This window comes from Camelina sativa, chromosome 11 (genome assembly GCF_000633955.1).
Source record: "Camelina sativa cultivar DH55 chromosome 11, Cs, whole genome shotgun sequence".
NCBI lineage: Eukaryota > Viridiplantae > Streptophyta > Magnoliopsida > Brassicales > Brassicaceae > Camelina > Camelina sativa.
The window spans coordinates 13,619,991-13,638,079 of record NC_025695.1 but is presented as its reverse complement, the minus strand read 5'-3'; the positions used below and the strand labels follow the sequence as shown (position 1 = coordinate 13,638,079).

At 37.4% G+C, this 18,089-nt stretch overlaps 2 protein-coding genes and 2 pseudogenes across 3 annotated transcripts in view; 1 reads left to right on the top strand and 3 right to left on the bottom strand.

Annotated features, from left to right (window-relative positions):
• Positions 1,804–2,642, bottom strand: LOC104723221 (annotated as a pseudogene).
• Positions 4,562–4,987, top strand: LOC104727936 (annotated as a pseudogene).
• On the bottom strand, positions 14,214–15,354 carry LOC104723220 (ras-related protein RABA1e). Its single transcript, XM_010441554.2, has 2 exons — positions 14,945–15,354; positions 14,214–14,863 (listed from the first exon to the last, which is right to left on the bottom strand). Exons 1-2 carry the CDS (start codon positions 15,163–15,165, stop codon positions 14,431–14,433), a joined length of 654 nt encoding a protein of 217 aa, XP_010439856.1. The 5' UTR covers positions 15,166–15,354; the 3' UTR covers positions 14,214–14,430.
• LOC104723219 (adenylosuccinate lyase-like) overlaps positions 16,133–18,089 on the bottom strand; it is an 11,292-nt gene continuing 9,335 nt past the window's right edge. The window contains exon 11 of one of the 2 annotated variants that reach the window (XM_010441552.2): positions 16,133–16,426. In XM_010441552.2, coding sequence (XP_010439854.1) covers positions 16,308–16,426 — 119 coding nt within the window. In that variant the 3' untranslated portion in view covers positions 16,133–16,307. Of the gene's footprint in view, positions 16,427–16,925; positions 17,220–18,089 lie in introns of those variants that run through there. The other variant, XM_010441553.2, reaches the window with a different exon arrangement.

The window sequence follows — 18,089 nt, the reverse complement described above, 5'->3', positions numbered from 1 at the left end:
CTAAATTACCTCTTTTTTAATCAGATTCTCAGTTTATCCCAGACTTTCTCTGCTTCCATAAGATCTTTCGTTTAGTGATAAGATATTGAGATTTAGTGTGGTAGTCGTCGTATCATGTTTTGGTTGTGAGTCATTGTTGTTTGAATCTTATACAAAGACTGTTATATTATTCATCTTCGTCTTCACTAGACTGTAATTAATATGCTAGTTTTAAATCATATAATTTATAAAAAATATGAGAAGGACAAAGATGACATTGCTATGAATGTGAAGATGTTTCAATGGTCATTGAGATAGCTCGTTTCTTTGTCTCCAAGTGTTTATATATGTGATTTGTGAACAAAATAATCGTTTCGTTTATCACCTATTATTATGGTTTATACTTTTATCATGTGATGACACATCTAGTCTCTTCGTTTTAAGTGGTTTTAGAAAATTGTGAACAAATTATCATTTTATCCAATGATATTACGGTGATTTATCATATGATATATTGATGAAGCCTTGATTTAGATTGTGGCAAATTTGAGAAGAAACACAGCAAAGAGAAGAAAAATATCACAGCTGTAGAATGCAATTAAAATTAAACTTTAATGGGCTCAGTTTATTGGGTTCTTAGCGGGCTTTGTTTACTCTATTTTTACCCGAGGATTCCGTTTAAGTATAAACAAAATTGAAGTTTAGACACCAATTCGAGCCTGTTCAAAGTGGTCGAGTCTCTCAGTTGAGAACTACTCCCACCAGGGTTCGAGTTTACATTGGTACCCAATTACATTGGCTTCTTTCGAGCATCATGCCTCGAGGAGGATGTTCTTCTCGCCGGAGGACTGTCTCCGTGCGCCGCTTCTTCTTCCCCTAGTGGAATACAATCTTTCCCAGTGTGGTTCTGGCATCTTCTATTGTCCGAGCACTAAGTCCCGAGAATCTTCTTCCCGTAGTGGAATGTAACTCTCTCCCAGTCAATCTGGAGAATCATCTCTCCCGAGGGCCGTACTCCTCGTGGACGTCTGTCTTCCACACCCTTGTGGTTAGACCCAAATGAGGTAATCTAAATTACCTCTTTTTTACACTTTTTATTTTACACTAGGACTCAATTTTTTTTTTTTTTAAATGATAGAAAAACTTAACAACTCTGAAATCTTGAATCTTTAGAGAAACCCATATGGCTTATGGGGGATTTGGAATTGTTTTACAGGAAACAGAGATTTGGAACTCGAAGACTAAAGAGAGATTTTAGAGACTGTCAGTAAACCAAGAGTAAACGAAGACACACAAGAACTAACATTTGACTGTCGTGGAACCAAAAAAGGGGAAATAAACCAAAGTAAACATAAAGATGGAGATTCAAAACTGAAGGAATAAACGAAAAAACCAACACACTGACCTTAAACTGATGATGAGGATTGAGGAAGATGAAATGCAAATGCAAATAACCTTCGTTAATACCTTTTAATCTTGAACTCGTCTCTGGTTTTCATAAATTGTAATAGCAAACCAGCCTAAACCGGATTATACGGGTTGGCTAAGTATAATTGAATTAAAGCTTAGGTCACCAATTCGATACTTTCGTAGTGGTTGTGTTCACCCTAACAAGTTTCACGCCACCAGGGTTGGAATTGGCACCTCGTCGTCAGAGTTACGTTTGTTCTCTGCTTAAACCGCCTATTGGCTCTTGTTCAAAACTCATCATCCACCTACCGGTGGCAGATGTGTCTTCTTGAGGTAATCTAAATTACCTCTCTTTTTTGCTTTTTGATTCATTTGTAATATCAGGTCTGTGTTAACAATAACACAGAGTCACGGTTTAGCATATAATTAATATTATTAGTTTGAGTACAAGAAACAGTATACATGGTTTTTTTTTTAAGAAGTCTCTTTCAAGGGAACATCAAAGAATGAATCTTGAACCACAAGTTACATAGATAGATCGAATCATTTACTAGAAAGTGGGAAACCAATCCCGTTGCGTGTTGTAGGAAATGTTGCAAACAACATACTACAAAACACCCCTACGCCAACCGGCAACGCCGTTAGAACCTCCAATGCTTCAGCTGACGGTGCCGGAAAGAAACAATTTACCGCGTTCCGATCGAATAAAACCACCGCACCAAACACGAAAAAAGACATGAAGGCGTGAACAAAATCTATAAACCTTAGCTTGTATCTCTTTGATAATTCCTGAGGAAGAGTTGTGGATCCGTCGATGATCCAAAACCCGTGGAATGTTGCGAATCCGTAGCAAATAGTACCGTTTTTGTCTTTGTAAGAGTCCGTGAAGCTAAGTATAAAGCAAGAGAATCCACATATTGCCACTAGTGTCGATGTCATGATCTTGCTAACTAAATCGCATTGACCGCCGTTTTGAAAAAATTGGCGATAAGAGCTGAAACGCGAGAACCGTTCCTGTTGGTAAGAGATTGGCTAAATGAGCAGTGGTTTGAAACGTTTGACCTATTGCCTTTTGTATCCATGTTGTTCTTTCTATATCTGGAAAGTCTTTGTCTTGTTCAAGAAGTGGCTTTTTGATGTCTTCTTTAGTACTTCTTGGATGATCTTCATCAACTTTGATCTCCATATCTTTGAAGTTGCTTTCCTTGTGTCTCAATGTTTTTCTCTGATTTTAGGTAATGATTTGATGTAAGAAAGAATGATGAGGAAATCTAAAGTAGAGGATATACTTATAATAGAGCAAGGTGAGAGAAAATAAGCTTTACACTTTTCTTATTCCTTGCAAGTAACCTTTGAGACCAAACTAAAGTCTTTGTTTAAGTGAAGCATGTTCTTTGCACACTTTTTTTTATATATCTATGAGAGGATCATATTTTTTTTTTTCTTTTTTCTTTTAAGATAATTATACGTTTTTCGTAACGTCTCTATTTTTAGGTTTTAAAATATTGTTTTAAGGTTTCTATGGAGTTTCGTGACATATCCGAGTCCTATGAACAAATCTATGTCTTTGTAATTTTTGTTTACGTTCTTTAATTTATAGTAATTCATTTTGTTGAAAAAAACAATTATTTTGTTTGTATTAAATCAATTTCGTAAATTGTTATTCCGAGTGGGAGTTTTATTCAGACCGTGTCAAACTGTCAATTGTCAATGAGAAGCGCCTTGTATTATATCATCTATAATCGTTTTAAAATAGATAATTTTGATCTCGAGCATGTTTTCTCATTTTCAAAGTGGATATAAAGAATCTTTTAGATTATCTCGTAATTTAAAAAAAATATGACTAATCCGTCGTGGAGGTGTTGTAAGGTCTTGGGTAAACATTTGTTGAATAACGTAAAGTGCTTAATTAGTCAACCCACGAATTTTCGTTTCTTTCACCTTTATAGTTCCTTTTTCAAAGAATCTTTATTTAGGTATTAGTTGTATCATCATTTTAATTGTTAATTTACGAAACTTCATGCATTGGGACCTGCACGTTGTACATTTTATTAATCTTAAAATACCAAATTATTTTCTAAGAACATAGAAAGAAACAACAAACAAAAAGCGTAATTATGATTGATTGTTGCTTGGTGATTCTATTTGCTGCATAGTTCTCATTTCTTCAGTAATAGTTTATTTTTATTTTTATCATAGCTCATGATTTAGTTTATAAATAATCACATTCGCATGAGTATTATGATGATTATCAAGTGCACGAAACAATAAACATCCTGAGACTTGGAAGGAACGATCTTGTCATAATTTGGACGGTGGACCTAATTTGCTTTCGTGTGGAACAAGATATATTTATCTTCTTCTGTTCTTTTGGTTTTGTGGTAAGTTTTAGGTTTCCTTTATACTTTTCCTTCCACGTTGATTTCTTCTGTTCATAAATAATAACTTTATATTTCTATGTTAATAGTTAATAACTTAATACACTTGCGCCTACTTTTATCTAGTATATTTAAATAATAACTCATACCGAATTTATTTCCCTTTTCACTTTTGTTTTTATTATATAAATGATAAATATGTCAATATGAATTATTAATTCACGTTTTTGAATATTTTTTTATAAATTAACTGATTAAAATTGAATGGATTTGGAAAATAGATTATGTTAATATTTTTAAAGATACATATACATTTTAAAGATATATAGTAGAATCATTGATTATGTTAAAATTCAGATATATAATTGATTATGTTTGATATTTCAGTATAAGTCATTAATTGATATCGTTTTAGAAATTTATCTCTGAGAATATAGTAATGCACACAGCTCTATTCACTTCTGATGTTCTTAGAGGAGTATTTCCTACTGCGTTAATTGATTATCATACACAATTATAGTTACATGATTTTATCCTTTTTATTTCAAACTTCCATTTTAATAGATACAAATACCTAATATTGATTTTTTTTAATACATTTACATATATGAAATAATTATGGAAAATATTACGCCATTTGACATATATCGTATAAGCTAAAACTTAGAAACTAGTACCTCAAGAAATCGTGTTCCAACCATAGTTATACAGATGTGTGTATGTATATAAATACCAGCTACACAAAAACCAAGTTAACAAAACACAAGATCTAAACATCTACTCCAAAAAAAAGTATGAAAAACTTCTCGGTCATTTTATTTGTTTTAAGTCTTTGATTGTTCAACCATGTATCTAGCAGCGGAATCAGGATCGCGAACGAGCTTAAATTCAACAAAAATCTTTGGATAAGATGTTATTCCAAAAATGACGTTATTGGTCCAAAAATAATACCAATGGGACAAGATTATTCATTTTATTTTGGCCCTAACTTTTTTCATACAACACGTTTTATGTGTAAACTGAAACAAGGTCATAACTATAAACATTATCAGAGTTTTACATCATTCAAACTTTTCAGTAATTTAGATACGGAAGGCCTATGGGATTGGAGAGCAAGAGAAGATGGAGTTTATTTAAAGAAAGATGATGAAGATGGTTCTATTGTTCAGAACCCAATTGATTTACATAAAGAGTATGACTGGATAAATAAAAAAGGTTAACAAGATATCTTACAAAAAGTTGTATTACGTTTTTAAACAAGAAAAAAAAAGTATCTTGATCTCGAGTATTTTATCAACAAGTTAAAAATCAAATAAATAAAAAACTGAAATTTACCCCGATTGACTCAAATTTTAGCAAATCAATGAACTGTAGGAAGAATTGAAAAATCTTAGAATGTATATACTCAGATGAAAGAGTGTGAGAGTTTGCTACATATGAATGTGTGATACAAATAAAGTTTATTCATCATAGTTTCGTATGCTAATTTGGAGCTAATGGAGGGATTTAGATATCTCGAGAGATAGTTGTACAGAAAGTAACTCTTATATTGTAATACACTTTGGTGCCTTTGTGATCCAAGTCGAGCAATAACGAGCCATCAAAATGATATAAGCCCAACATAGTCAGTGAATTAGATTGAGAAGAGGTGTAACATCCGCGAACCAGAAATTCAATTTTTGGTAGGGGTGTCGATCGACACTCCTAGTGTGTCGGTTGACACCATTCGCGGTTGGTCAAATCGGTTCGATTTCAATTCTCTGGTTCGCGTGGCTGGTTTAGAAAAGCCCTAAACTCGAGTTTTTAAGGGAAAACTCGACGACTTCCACTTCTTTTAGTTGTTTCTGCACATCTAAGAGAGAAAGAAGAGAGAACAAAGTCTCTGTGAGAGTTCTTGAGGTTTTTGTGGATTCTCTGTCTCTATAAGGTGAGTTTTCTTCTGGACGGTGTTGATCCAAAGCTAGGAACATGGTGGAATCTTGTGGTGGTGTGGTTTAGTCGTGTGTTTGTGAGATCTCGTTGTTTGGCTAAGGTGAATGCATGACCATAGCTTATATAAGCTAAGATTTTTGTTTCTGTGATTTTGTGTGTTGTGTGGTTGTTTCCTTTGGTTGTTTGTGAGTTTTTCGTAGCTCCTGAGGCTTGGATTCGTTCATGGGATCTTGTGGGACGAAAAGGAGAAGCTTGGAGCCGAGATTCGGAGATTCTATTCGAAGGAAATCACTGCTCGGCATCAGTGTCGGTCGACACCAACGCGAGGACGACACAGGGACTTAGTGAGCATCGGTCGACACCATGTGGAGGTGTCAGTCGACAGCATGTGGAGGTGTCGGTCAACACCATGTGGAGGTGTCAACCGACACCATGTGGAGGTGTCAACCGACACCGTTAGGGTTTCGGGAGTGTCGAGCAGGTGTCGGTCGACATCAATGTGGTGTCGGTCGACACCAGTTGACCAGTGTCGGTCGACACTTTTGGGTGTTGGTCGAGACCCTTCTGACAGCGAGCGGTTTAGGTCTTTTTGTTTTGTGCATGTTTCTGGTTTGTTTTATTATTGTTGTTTGTGGCATGAGAGATCTTATTGCTTCTGTGTATAGCCTATTAGATGGAATGATTGCCTCACTAAGTATTTCTGGTAATACTTACGCCTCTCTTTTGTGTTGTGGCGCAGGTAAAGGCAAAGTGTGATTGTGGGATCAAGGCGATGAAGAGGAGGATGTTCTAGAGACTCGGTTGTTTTCTCTGTGTCTTTGTTAGGATGCTAGAGTGGAACTTAGTGGTCTAGAATGGATGTTAGGAATGTTGGTTTCCTTATTGGTTATGTTCTGGATTATTGTTGGAATTGATGTTATATTATTTCTTGACGGTTATTGATTATTGGAGTTGGTTTATTATGGTTATTCGCTGTTGTTGATGATTAGGGGTAGGTTGCTAGTGAGTATGAGATCATTAGATACTAGGTTATAGAAAAAACGGATCGAATTGTTTCAAGAGAGTATTGAGATGTCTAGACTTATAACCCGCACAACGCGCGGGACTATAACATTTTTATTATTAATGTGACCTGTTGAATATAATTATAATTATTCATTATTAAAAATATAAATCTATATAGATTTCAAACTTATTTTATTAATCGATATATAATTTATCTATTTCCTTTAACATTTTTTGACAATTTTTTCTTTTTTATTTTTCCGTATACACTCGTCTGTCTTTTTACATTATATTATCACAATTATAACATATTGGTTATGAAGACATATTGTAACTATTTTTCATCTACTTTCAACTTCCAATACTCTTTTGTTTTTTTATCAGTTGAGTGATCATTAATTATTAACATACACGTAAAAAATCTTAGAGAATATACCCACCTTTTGTCGCCAAGTTTTTTTTAACAATGTTTTACTACACGTATATTTTGCTTTCTAGCAATAAATCTCATAATTGAACTTGTTTCTATTCATAAACATCATATTATAACATCAAATATTATATTTTATCTTAACTGTTTGACAAAAGAAATATTATGTTCACATATATAATTTTTTATACTTTAAAATATGTATAGTCTAGTATGTTTCTATGTAGTATTCTTTTAGTTTGATTCTCATAAATCTACAAACTCATAAGACTCTACTTTTAAATAGAATTTTTTTAAAAAAAATTAATTAAAATTTTGCAATAGTGAGTTTTCTTTAATATGTTTTATTTCAAGTAATCTTATACATTTCTCTTAAATATATACATTATTTTAATTTTTGAGCACTTGATTAAAATTTGCTCATTTTTTGGATATACCTTTTTTATAACAAATTTCATCATTTTTCAAATTTGAAAACGATATATAACATAGATCACTCAAACTATTTTAATTATTTATATTATTTACAATTCTAAATAATAATATGGAGCAAATCCTTCTGGTTGTAATCGGTAACATGAATTTATAAATTAGCACTAACAAACATAGTCTAAAGTTTAAAATACATATATCTTTTATTAATTATATTATACTATAAGTGAAAATAATAATATGCACCGACTTTTAATCGATAACATGAATTTATAATTTAACACCAAAAATTGAATAACCTCTTGATTTAAAAAACCTTTAAATTTTTGTGTTTATTTTTTTTAAAAGCTTATTTTCTATATCCTAATAATTGTAACTCTTGAAAGTAATTGTTGTTCCATTATGATAGCTTTATTTTCCTCTATTTCTAGTCTTTTTAAAATATCTAATTTTATATTTACGTAATCTCTATTCATATTTTACTTTGATATTTTTTTGTTGTATTTTTTCATTTCGTTTATGTTTTACATTTTAGTTTAAATTATTATTTTTAATAATAGTAAAATATTATAGAAATAATGAATTAATTGATGCATTAATTTTAGACTTTATGTGAGCTCACACCTACCAAAGAAAAGGAGGTGAGAATAATTGTAATGGGGGACTCTAGGGTTTCGGGTGGGGGCGATCAGGACGCGACTATGGTGGATATTGGAGGGAAACCTCTAGGAGATCCACCGGATACGTCTCAGACATGGGTGCAAAAGGTTATCGGTTGTAATAGCGGGTGTTTGCCTATCCCGGAGGAAGTTTTGGCTGATGGGTTTGTGTCGGAGAGGGTTGTTTTGGAGTTTCCGAATGGGGAGGATGGTGGTAGTCACGATCGGAGATGAATTTTTGTCGGTGATGAAGAGTTTATGGAAAAGGTGCATGATTGTCAAGGTTTTAGGCAGGCATGTCTCGATAGCAATGTTGAGTCAGAAGCTACAGGAGTTATGGAAACCTAACGTTGCTATGTTCATGATGGATCTGCCCCGTCAAATTTTTATGGTACATTTTGAGAGGGAAGAGGAATACTTGGCCGCACTGTCTGGGGGACCGTGGAGAGTGTTTGGGAGCTACCTAATGGGGCAGGCTTGGTCATCGGAGTTCAATCTGTTAACGGATGAGATCGTTACTACACCTGTTTGGGTTCGACTCACAAACATCCATGTGCATTTTTACCACCGATACATTCTAATGGGTATTGCAAGGGTCTTGGGAAGCCGGTTCGAGTGGATCTGAAAACTCTGAACCTTGAGAGAGCAATATTTGCCCAAATTTGTGTGGAGGTTGATTTGAAGAGGCCCTTGAAAGGATCAGTGATGGTGAACGGTGTGAGATTTTATGTATTCTACGAGGGACTTACGAACATTTGCTCTTTGTGTGGCCTCTATGGTCATCTAGTGCATTTATGCCCACACAACCGTCGAGAGATGCCTCCAGTGGAAGTGACACCGCTGACGATTGTTGTCACGGAAGTACAGCGGGGTACTCAGTTCGAAGACGGGTTCACAGTGGTGACGGCGAAAGGTAGGAGATCAGATTCGCAGGGGAGTCCGAGGAGGTCTACCGGAGGTGCGGTGAGTAGTAGGGGTGGAGCTTACCGCCGAGAACCCTTGGCGGTGAAAGATTCTGCATTAATTACAGTATCTAATATTTTTGGTAACTTGGTGGAGGATATTGATAGGGAGGACTTAAGGCAATAAGTTGATTCTACAGGAGTGGATAAGGAAAATGTTAACAATCAGAATCAACTGATTAGTGGAAAGAGTGTTGCTCAAGGAAAGGGAGTGATTTTTGGGGCTACGGGTTCGGATCCGAGGAGTAGTGGTCGGACACGGGAAACAGTAAAGGAGATAAGGCTTGGGATGAAAAGCTCAGCACTTAATGGACCGAAGCCCACTCATTCGAAAGTTGCACGACCTACAAGGGGGCTAGTGTTCGGCCCACTAAGGGGAGAAAATAAATTGTCTGCTTTGGGAGATTGGGAGGTTTGTACTCATCGGAGATTGCACAGATACATGATGGTATTGTACAGGGGAGGAGCAACTCCGCTTTGGAGGCAGATGAGTTGGATTCGACCTTGTCACTCATGGTTTTGGGGTCGGGTGCCCAGAATGACATGGCGGAGAGCGGCGAGGTCGCTCAGCTGGAGTAACGGGGTTCCCCGGTAGTTTTGTTATGTTATTGCAGAGTCATGATGAATTGCATCTTGTGGAATTGTCGGGGGGCAAATAAACCCAAGTTGAGATGATCAATTCATTATCTTTTGAAGAAATTCCCTGTAGATATGTTAGCCGTCTTTGAAACTCACGCCGGTGGTGATCGAGCAGGTCGTATTTTTCACAGGTTAGGGTTTGATAACTCTTTCCGGCTAGATGCGGTGGGACAGAGTGGGGGGGCTTTGGCTCTTATGACGCACCAGAATTAGAGATGTGATGATTGTCGAGTCTACCGACCAATTTATTCACGCTAAAGTTGTGAATGGGTTAGATTCAGTCAATTGGTTGGTGGTATACGCGGCACCCACAACGAGCCGAAGGGGTGGGTTGTGGGGTAGGCTTAGTGATGTGGTAAGAGGGGTAGAGGGACCTGTGGTGATAGGAGGAGATTTTAACACAATTCTCCGGTTGGATGAGCGGTCGGGTGGGAATGGCCGTTTATCATCGGACTCCCTATCTTTCGGAGGATGGATTAATGACCTTTCTCTGATTGATATGGGTTCAAAGGGAATAAATATATTTGGAGAAGAGGAAAAGAGGAGTGGTTTGTTGTGGCCAAGAGACTGGATCGTGTTATGTGTTGTGCTCATGCTCGTTTGAAATGGGAAGAAGCAACGGTGACACATTTACCGTTTTTAGCTTCGGATCATGCGCCTTTGCTTGCACGTTTAAATTCAGAGGTGAGGATGGATCCAAAGAGACGCCCTTTTCATTTTGAAGCAGCGTGGCTGACACATCTTAGTTTTAAGGAGTTACTGGCTCACTCTTGGAATAACGAGATTGCAACTCCAGTCGCTTTTAAGAGGTTGCAGGAGACACTGAAGGAATGGAACAGAGAAGTTTTTGGTAATGTACAGAAGAAGAAGGAGAAGTTACTTGGTGATATCAAAGATGTTCAAGGGCAATTGGACCTACGCCAGACAGATGTTCTGCTACACCGTGAAGAAGAGCTCTTGAGTGAGCTTGACTTGGTACTAGAGCAGGAGGAAGTCTTATGGTTTCAGAAGTCTAGGGTGAATTGGGTTGTTCATGGTGATAGGAATACAAGTTTCTTCCATACCTCTACAATCATTCGCAGACGTAAAAACCGGATTGAAATGTTGAAGGGTGATGATGGTAGATGGATAACAGATGCAAAGGAGCTTGAAGGAATAGCTCTCGAATATTATAGGCGGTTGTACTCTCTGGAGGATGTGGAAGCAGTGGTGGAGTCTCTCCCGCATGACGGTTTTATGCGGATTTCCCAAGAGGACCAGAGAGTGTTGTCGAAGCTTTTTTCAGAAACGGATGTTGAAAAAGCTGTTCGAAACATGGGGAGTTACAAGGCGCCAGGTCCAGACGGATACCAACCACTCTTCTACCAGCATAATTGGGCAGTGATGAGTGAATCTCTCTATCGGTTTGTATTAACTTTTTCCAGGACAGGGCTTTTACCGCCCGAGACTAATAATGCTTTATTAGTACTTATTGCCAAAGTGACAGGTTGATTAGCTTATGTAGTGTGTTGTTTAAGACAATCACAAAGGTAACGGTGGAGAGATTGAAGGGATTCATGACAAGAGTAATTGGGCCTGCACAAACAAGCTTCATCCCGGGAAGGCTGAGCTCTGATAATATCATCATTGTTCAAAAGGCTGTTCACACCATGCACCGGAAAATGGTAGGAAAGGTTTTATGCTGCTCAAGCTGGACTTGGAAAAAGCATATGATCGAATATGGTGGGATTTTCTTGAAGATACTTTGAAGGCGGTGGGTTTGTCAGATGTTTGGATTAATTGGATCATGCAATGTGTGACCGGACCTTCAATGAATCTCTTGTGGAACGGTGAGGACATAGAGTCGTTTAAACCGCTCAAGGGGTTGCGACAGGGTGATTCGTTGTCTCCCTACTTGTTTGTGTTGTGTATGGAGAGCCTTTGTCATTTAATTGAGGACTCAGTTGAAGCTAAGAGATGGAAGCCAATCAGTTTGTCTCAAATGGGTTCGAGACTCTCCCACATCGTTTTCGCTGATGATCTGATTCTTCTAGCAGAAGCTTTTGTAGCTCAAATTCGTGTAATCCGAGGTGTGTTGGAACGTTTTTGCATGGAATCTGGGCAGAAAGTTAGTCTCGAGAAATCAAAAATCTTCGTCTCGGAGAATGCGTCTCGGGAGTTGGGGCAGTTAATCAGTGGAGAAAGTGGAATAAAATCGACAAAGGAATTGGGTAAGTACCTTGGAATGCCATTTCTCCAGAATCGTTTTAATAAGGAGACTTTCAGCGAGGTGGTGGAAAGGGTCTCCTTGAGGCTCATAGGTTGAAGGGGCTATGTTTAAGTTTTGCTGGGAGGTTGACTTTGACAAAGTAGGTTTTGTCTGCTATCTCGGTTCATACTATGAGTACGATCAAGCTGCCACAGGCTACGCTGGACAGTCTGGACAGGGTGGCACGAGATTTCTTATGGGGTAGCTCTCCTAAAAAAAGAAAGCATCATTTTGTGGCCTGGAAGAGAGTTTGTTTGCCTAAATGGGAAGGTGGTTTGGGAATCCAAACAGCGAAAGACATGAATAAAGCATTGATTGCCAAGGTAGGATGGCAGATACTGCATGACCAGCATAGTCTTTGGGTGAAAGTTTTCAGAGCTAAGTACAAGGTAGGGGATGTTCATGAGCCGGATTGGAATGTGGCTAAGAGTCATTGATCGTCAACTTGGCAGAGTGTGGGAATAGGGCTGCGAGAAGTAGTGTTTAAAGGACTTGGTTGGGTTGTTGGAGATGGGTGACATATAAGATTCTGGACGAATGCTTGGCTTTCCTCTAAATCGTTGGTCGAGGATATCACACATGATCTGCCTATTGCTTTTGCGGACATTACGACTAGATATCTCTGGAGTAATGTGGTGGTTGGGATTTCACTCGAATCTCCCCATATCTCTCAAAAGATAAACTGTTAGGGCTTGTTGCGGTTGTGATTGATAGTTTTACATGCCCTAAGGACAGGTTGTCTTGGACTGGGACCTCAGAGGGTGAGTTTAATGTTCGCTCTGCCTATAGTCTATTAACTAAGGATGGAGTATGTAAACAAAACATGAGGTGTTTTTATGGCCGCATCTAGAGAATGATAGTGTCGGAGAGAGTAAAATTGTTTCTTTGGCTGATGGTTCATCAGGTGATTATGACGAATGTGGAAAGGAAGAGGCGACATCTTGCAGATTCTGAGGTTTGTCAAGTTTGTCGAGGGGGAGTGGAAACTATTATCCATGTACTACGTGATTGTCCTGTCATGACGGGTCTTTGGGATAGGATAATGTCGACTTCAATGCGTTCTAATTTCTTTACGATATCCTTGTTAGAATGGGTGTATGCTAATTTAGCGAGTGTTGTTGCTGTTTCAAATGGTGGAGCTTGGGCTACGCAGTTTGGGATGGCTATATGGTGGGGTTGGAAATGGCGGTGTTATAATATCTTTGGTGAGAATCGAACTTGCAGGGATAGAGTTCGGTTTGTCAAGGATCTGGTCGCGGAAGTTATTCTAGCTGATACATGGCGTCGTGAACAGCTTTCGTCAAGGATGCGGGTGGCACGAGAAATTGGTTGGCTGGCTCCAGATTTTGGTTGGTATAAGGTTAACACGGATGGAGCTTCAAGGGGTAACTCGGGGCTTGCAGCAGCGGGGGGAGTGTTAAGAGAAAGCTCTGGGAGTTGGTGTGGCAGGTTTGCGGTTAATATTGAGAGATGCTCTGCACAGTTAGCGGAGTTATGGGGGTGTATTATGGATTGTAAACAGCGTGGGAGCAGCGAGTTCAGTGGGTTGTTCCGGAAGTGGACTCGGAGATGGTGGTGGGTTTTCTGAAACAAGAGATAGGCGAGTCTCATCCATATCGTTCCTGGTGCGGATGTACCATGGCTTTCTTGTGAGGGACTATATAGTCCATGTTACGCATGTGTATAGAGAAGCTAACTGCCTAGCGGATGAGTTAGCAAACTATATATGACTTTTCTCTACCTCTTGGTTGGCATGTTTTTACGGTAGTTCCTAATGTACTTGAACCTTTGCTCCATGATGATGTCCATGGCATTCGGTGTTGTAGACGGACCTATGTGTAACATTTGTTTTTTATGCTTTTTCTAATAAATTCAGGGGGCTGTGGTTTCACCAAAAAAAAAAAAAACTTTAGCCTTTATGTTCTTTTAATTATGTGAATTAAATTGGTTAAAAGTGATGACGTGGAGAGATGTTAATACACTTGCGCCTACTTTGAACTCAAACCCCCCATAACTCAAACTCGATTTTTATATTTCTATGCACATATTTCCCGGGGTTGGTTTAGTTAATTCGGTTCTATAAAACCTAAATTCTACGTAATGTGAGAGTGAGCGGTTCGGTTGTAATGTCCATCCCTATTCACGTCTAAAACGTCCTTATTAACCTGACCAAGTCTTGTCCAATTTGATACAAATTCGGTTTGTATTGTAAAACCAAACCGGTCTGATAACCTTAAAAAAATTGAAGCCCCTCCAACAAAAAGTCAGATACAACAAATCCAAATCCCAAAACCAAAACCTCCTTCCAAAAAAAGACAGTTTACAAAAAAAAAAAAAACAAAAACAATTAATAATCTCAACCTGAGCAACAGCCAGAGGATTTAACAGCAGTAACATCATCCTTGTTTCCGATATCAATGGTCTGTCCTTTAGGTAAAGACATGGGATCTCCAGTACCATCAAGAGCTTTACGGCTCATTACACGATAGATCTGAGTCAATACATGAGTAAAAGCTTGCTCAACATTTGTAGCATCCAAAGCAGAAGTCTCCATGAAGAACATGTTCTCTCTTTCAGAGAACGCTCTAGCTTCTTCTGTGGGAACCGCGCGAAGATGACGAAGATCAGCTTTGTTTCCAACTAGCATGATCACAACGTTGGCATCAGTGTGGTCACGAAGCTCCTTGAGCCATCGTTCAACGTTTTCAAACGTTACGTGTCGAGTTATGTCGTATACTAGAAGCGCCCCTACTGCTCCTCTGTAGTATGCACTCGTGATTGCTCTGTATCTATATCACAAAAAAAAACGAAACTGCTCAAAAACACAGCCGGAGAAGGAAATAAACAGAGAGTTCTTGAGGATTTGTTACCTTTCTTGACCGGCGGTGTCCCAAAGCTGAGCTTTGATGATTTTCTCGTCGACATGAACGCTTCTCGTTGCGAACTCTACACCGATGGTTGACTTTGACTCGATGCTGAATTCGTTTCTTGTGAATCGAGACAAAAGGTTTGATTTCCCGACACCGGAGTCTCCGATCAAGACTAGTTTGAAGAGGTAATCGTAGTCGTCGTCGGCTCTGTACGCTCCCATTATTTTGAGATCTTCGAATCGATGTAACGAAAACTTAAAAAGGAAGAATTCAGAGAGATGTTTGTAATGATCTTTATGAAATAGATGATGTGTTTGTTGTGTTTTGTAATGAAATGAAACAAAGGGGTAGTGGGTAACGACGAAACCTTATTGGTTTTGTTTGTCTTTTTTTAAAAAAAGATTATTAGTTTGAGATTCAATGATTTGTGATTATTATATGCATGACTAAGCATATGTATTATGTTTTTGAAAGTCGTTGGAAAGATTAGAGAACAAACATGTTTGACAAAATCTTCGGGTTTATGGCCGCCATGAACTAGTAAACGCAGAACAAAACACTTGCAGGGAAAATATAAATATTATCTATAAGGAATATTTCTTAAATTCAAATTTATAGTTTTTGTCCAATTAAATCACTTGGAAACTATTCCATATCATTTGTGGTATTTTTCTCATGACTTTTTCTATTTGTGTTGTGTTTTTAATTTGAAGAAGTTGTTGTATATACTACTAAATATGAGAGACATATGTTTAGACCTTTAATTAATTGAATGTGTAGAGATATATATCTTATGATTCTTATCATACCAACTCTAAAGGAAAACTAGTAGAGTGTATTTCTGAGAAATTACGTAGATCTTGTGGTATTTATTTTAGACATACTGTATAACATATGTGTGTGAGTGCATGTAAATGTTAACTATAAATAGAATTGCTTTAGCTCTTAATTGACTAACAATATTTCACAATTTGTTTTCTGGTATAATTTATTTGACTTGATTTTTTGATACATAACACTTGGGTTATGAAAAACAAAAACCACTCAACTTGTGAACTCTTTATTATTTGACAAATGTAATTATTTTCATTATTTGAACTGTTTAATTACCATAATTTTTTATAGTATTGGTTTGAGAATCATTGATCACAAATAATTCAGGAATTTTAGATCAAAGAGAGGCTCTAATTCATTGGTAATGGCCAAAAACTCTAATAGAAAAATTACACAACAGTACAAGATTTTCCTCAACATTGTAAAACGTATAAGCCATCGACCTATAAATTGACTTTGTTTTCCAGTGGATTTGGAAAGGAATAGCATAATACAAAAGAGCACAATCTACCACCGATTTTGATATTCATCAATGTCCCAAGTGCACAGCTTCATCCACGGCTAGCGCCAACGCAGCAGCAGCACCAACATATTTGTGTGGAGTTAGCTCCAGAAGTTGGTCTTTTGCTTCTTCAGGCATATCCAAACCTTTGATAAACTTTCTAATGTTTTCTTCATCAACAGCTCTTCCTCTTGTTAGCTCCTTCAGCTTCTCATACGGCTCTGGAACACCGTATCTCCTCATCACCTTTTTTTATGGGACCATAATAATTCCGTGAATTAGCAATACATGGCAGCATAACTTGATCGATATTAAAGACTAGAAAAGTCGAGAAATTTACAGTTTGTATCGGTTCAGCAAGGACTTCCCAAGTATGATCCAAATGTTCTTTTAACCGAGCTTCATTAACCTATAGCATNTTTCACAATTTGTTTTCTGGTATAATTTATTTGACTTGATTTTTTGATACATAACACTTGGGTTATGAAAAACAAAAACCACTCAACTTGTGAACTCTTTATTATTTGACAAATGTAATTATTTTCATTATTTGAACTGTTTAATTACCATAATTTTTTATAGTATTGGTTTGAGAATCATTGATCACAAATAATTCAGGAATTTTAGATCAAAGAGAGGCTCTAATTCATTGGTAATGGCCAAAAACTCTAATAGAAAAATTACACAACAGTACAAGATTTTCCTCAACATTGTAAAACGTATAAGCCATCGACCTATAAATTGACTTTGTTTTCCAGTGGATTTGGAAAGGAATAGCATAATACAAAAGAGCACAATCTACCACCGATTTTGATATTCATCAATGTCCCAAGTGCACAGCTTCATCCACGGCTAGCGCCAACGCAGCAGCAGCACCAACATATTTGTGTGGAGTTAGCTCCAGAAGTTGGTCTTTTGCTTCTTCAGGCAAATCCAAACCTTTGATAAACTTTCTAATGTTTTCTTCATCAACAGCTCTTCCTCTTGTTAGCTCCTTCAGCTTCTCATACGGCTCTGGAACACCGTATCTCCTCATCACCTTTTTTTATGGGACCATAATAATTCCGTGAATTAGCAATACATGGCAGCATAACTTGATCGATATTAAAGACTAGAAAAGTCGAGAAATTTACAGTTTGTATCGGTTCAGCAAGGACTTCCCAAGTATGATCCAAATGTTCTTTTAACCGAGCTTCATTAACCTATAGCATGAACATTCTTAGTTTATGACAAAGTGGAACAAAGCTTAGGGCTACGGTAATAATAATACCTGAAGCTTCCCGATTCCCTGAATCGCGCTCTTGAAAGCGAGAAGGGAGTGTCCTAAAGCTACACCCATGTTTCTCAAGACAGTTGAATCGGTTAAATCACGCTGCAGATTGTAAAATATAATTTTCAGGGTCCATTAGTATTAGAAAAAATATACAGGATACACTTGATATGGCAAAAAATGGTCAGACCTGCATTCTTGAAATGGGAAGCTTCATGCTGAGAAAAGCAAGCTGTGCATTTGCTATACCTAGATTCCCTTCACTGTTCTCAAAGTCAATAGGATTCACTTTGTGAGGCATTGTCGACGATCCAATTTCACCTGCTTTAGTTATCTGCATTCAAACTTTCAAACAATGAGACGATGTTCCCTTTCCCATTCAAATGATTTGACATATGTTTTTTTAATAATTTGTTAATACTTGCCTGTTTAAAGTACCCTAGAGATATGTAGCTCCATATATCTCTGTCAAAGTCGATTAAAATATTGTTGAACTGGCTAATAGTATTAAAAAGTCTAGCCATATAGTCATGGGGTTC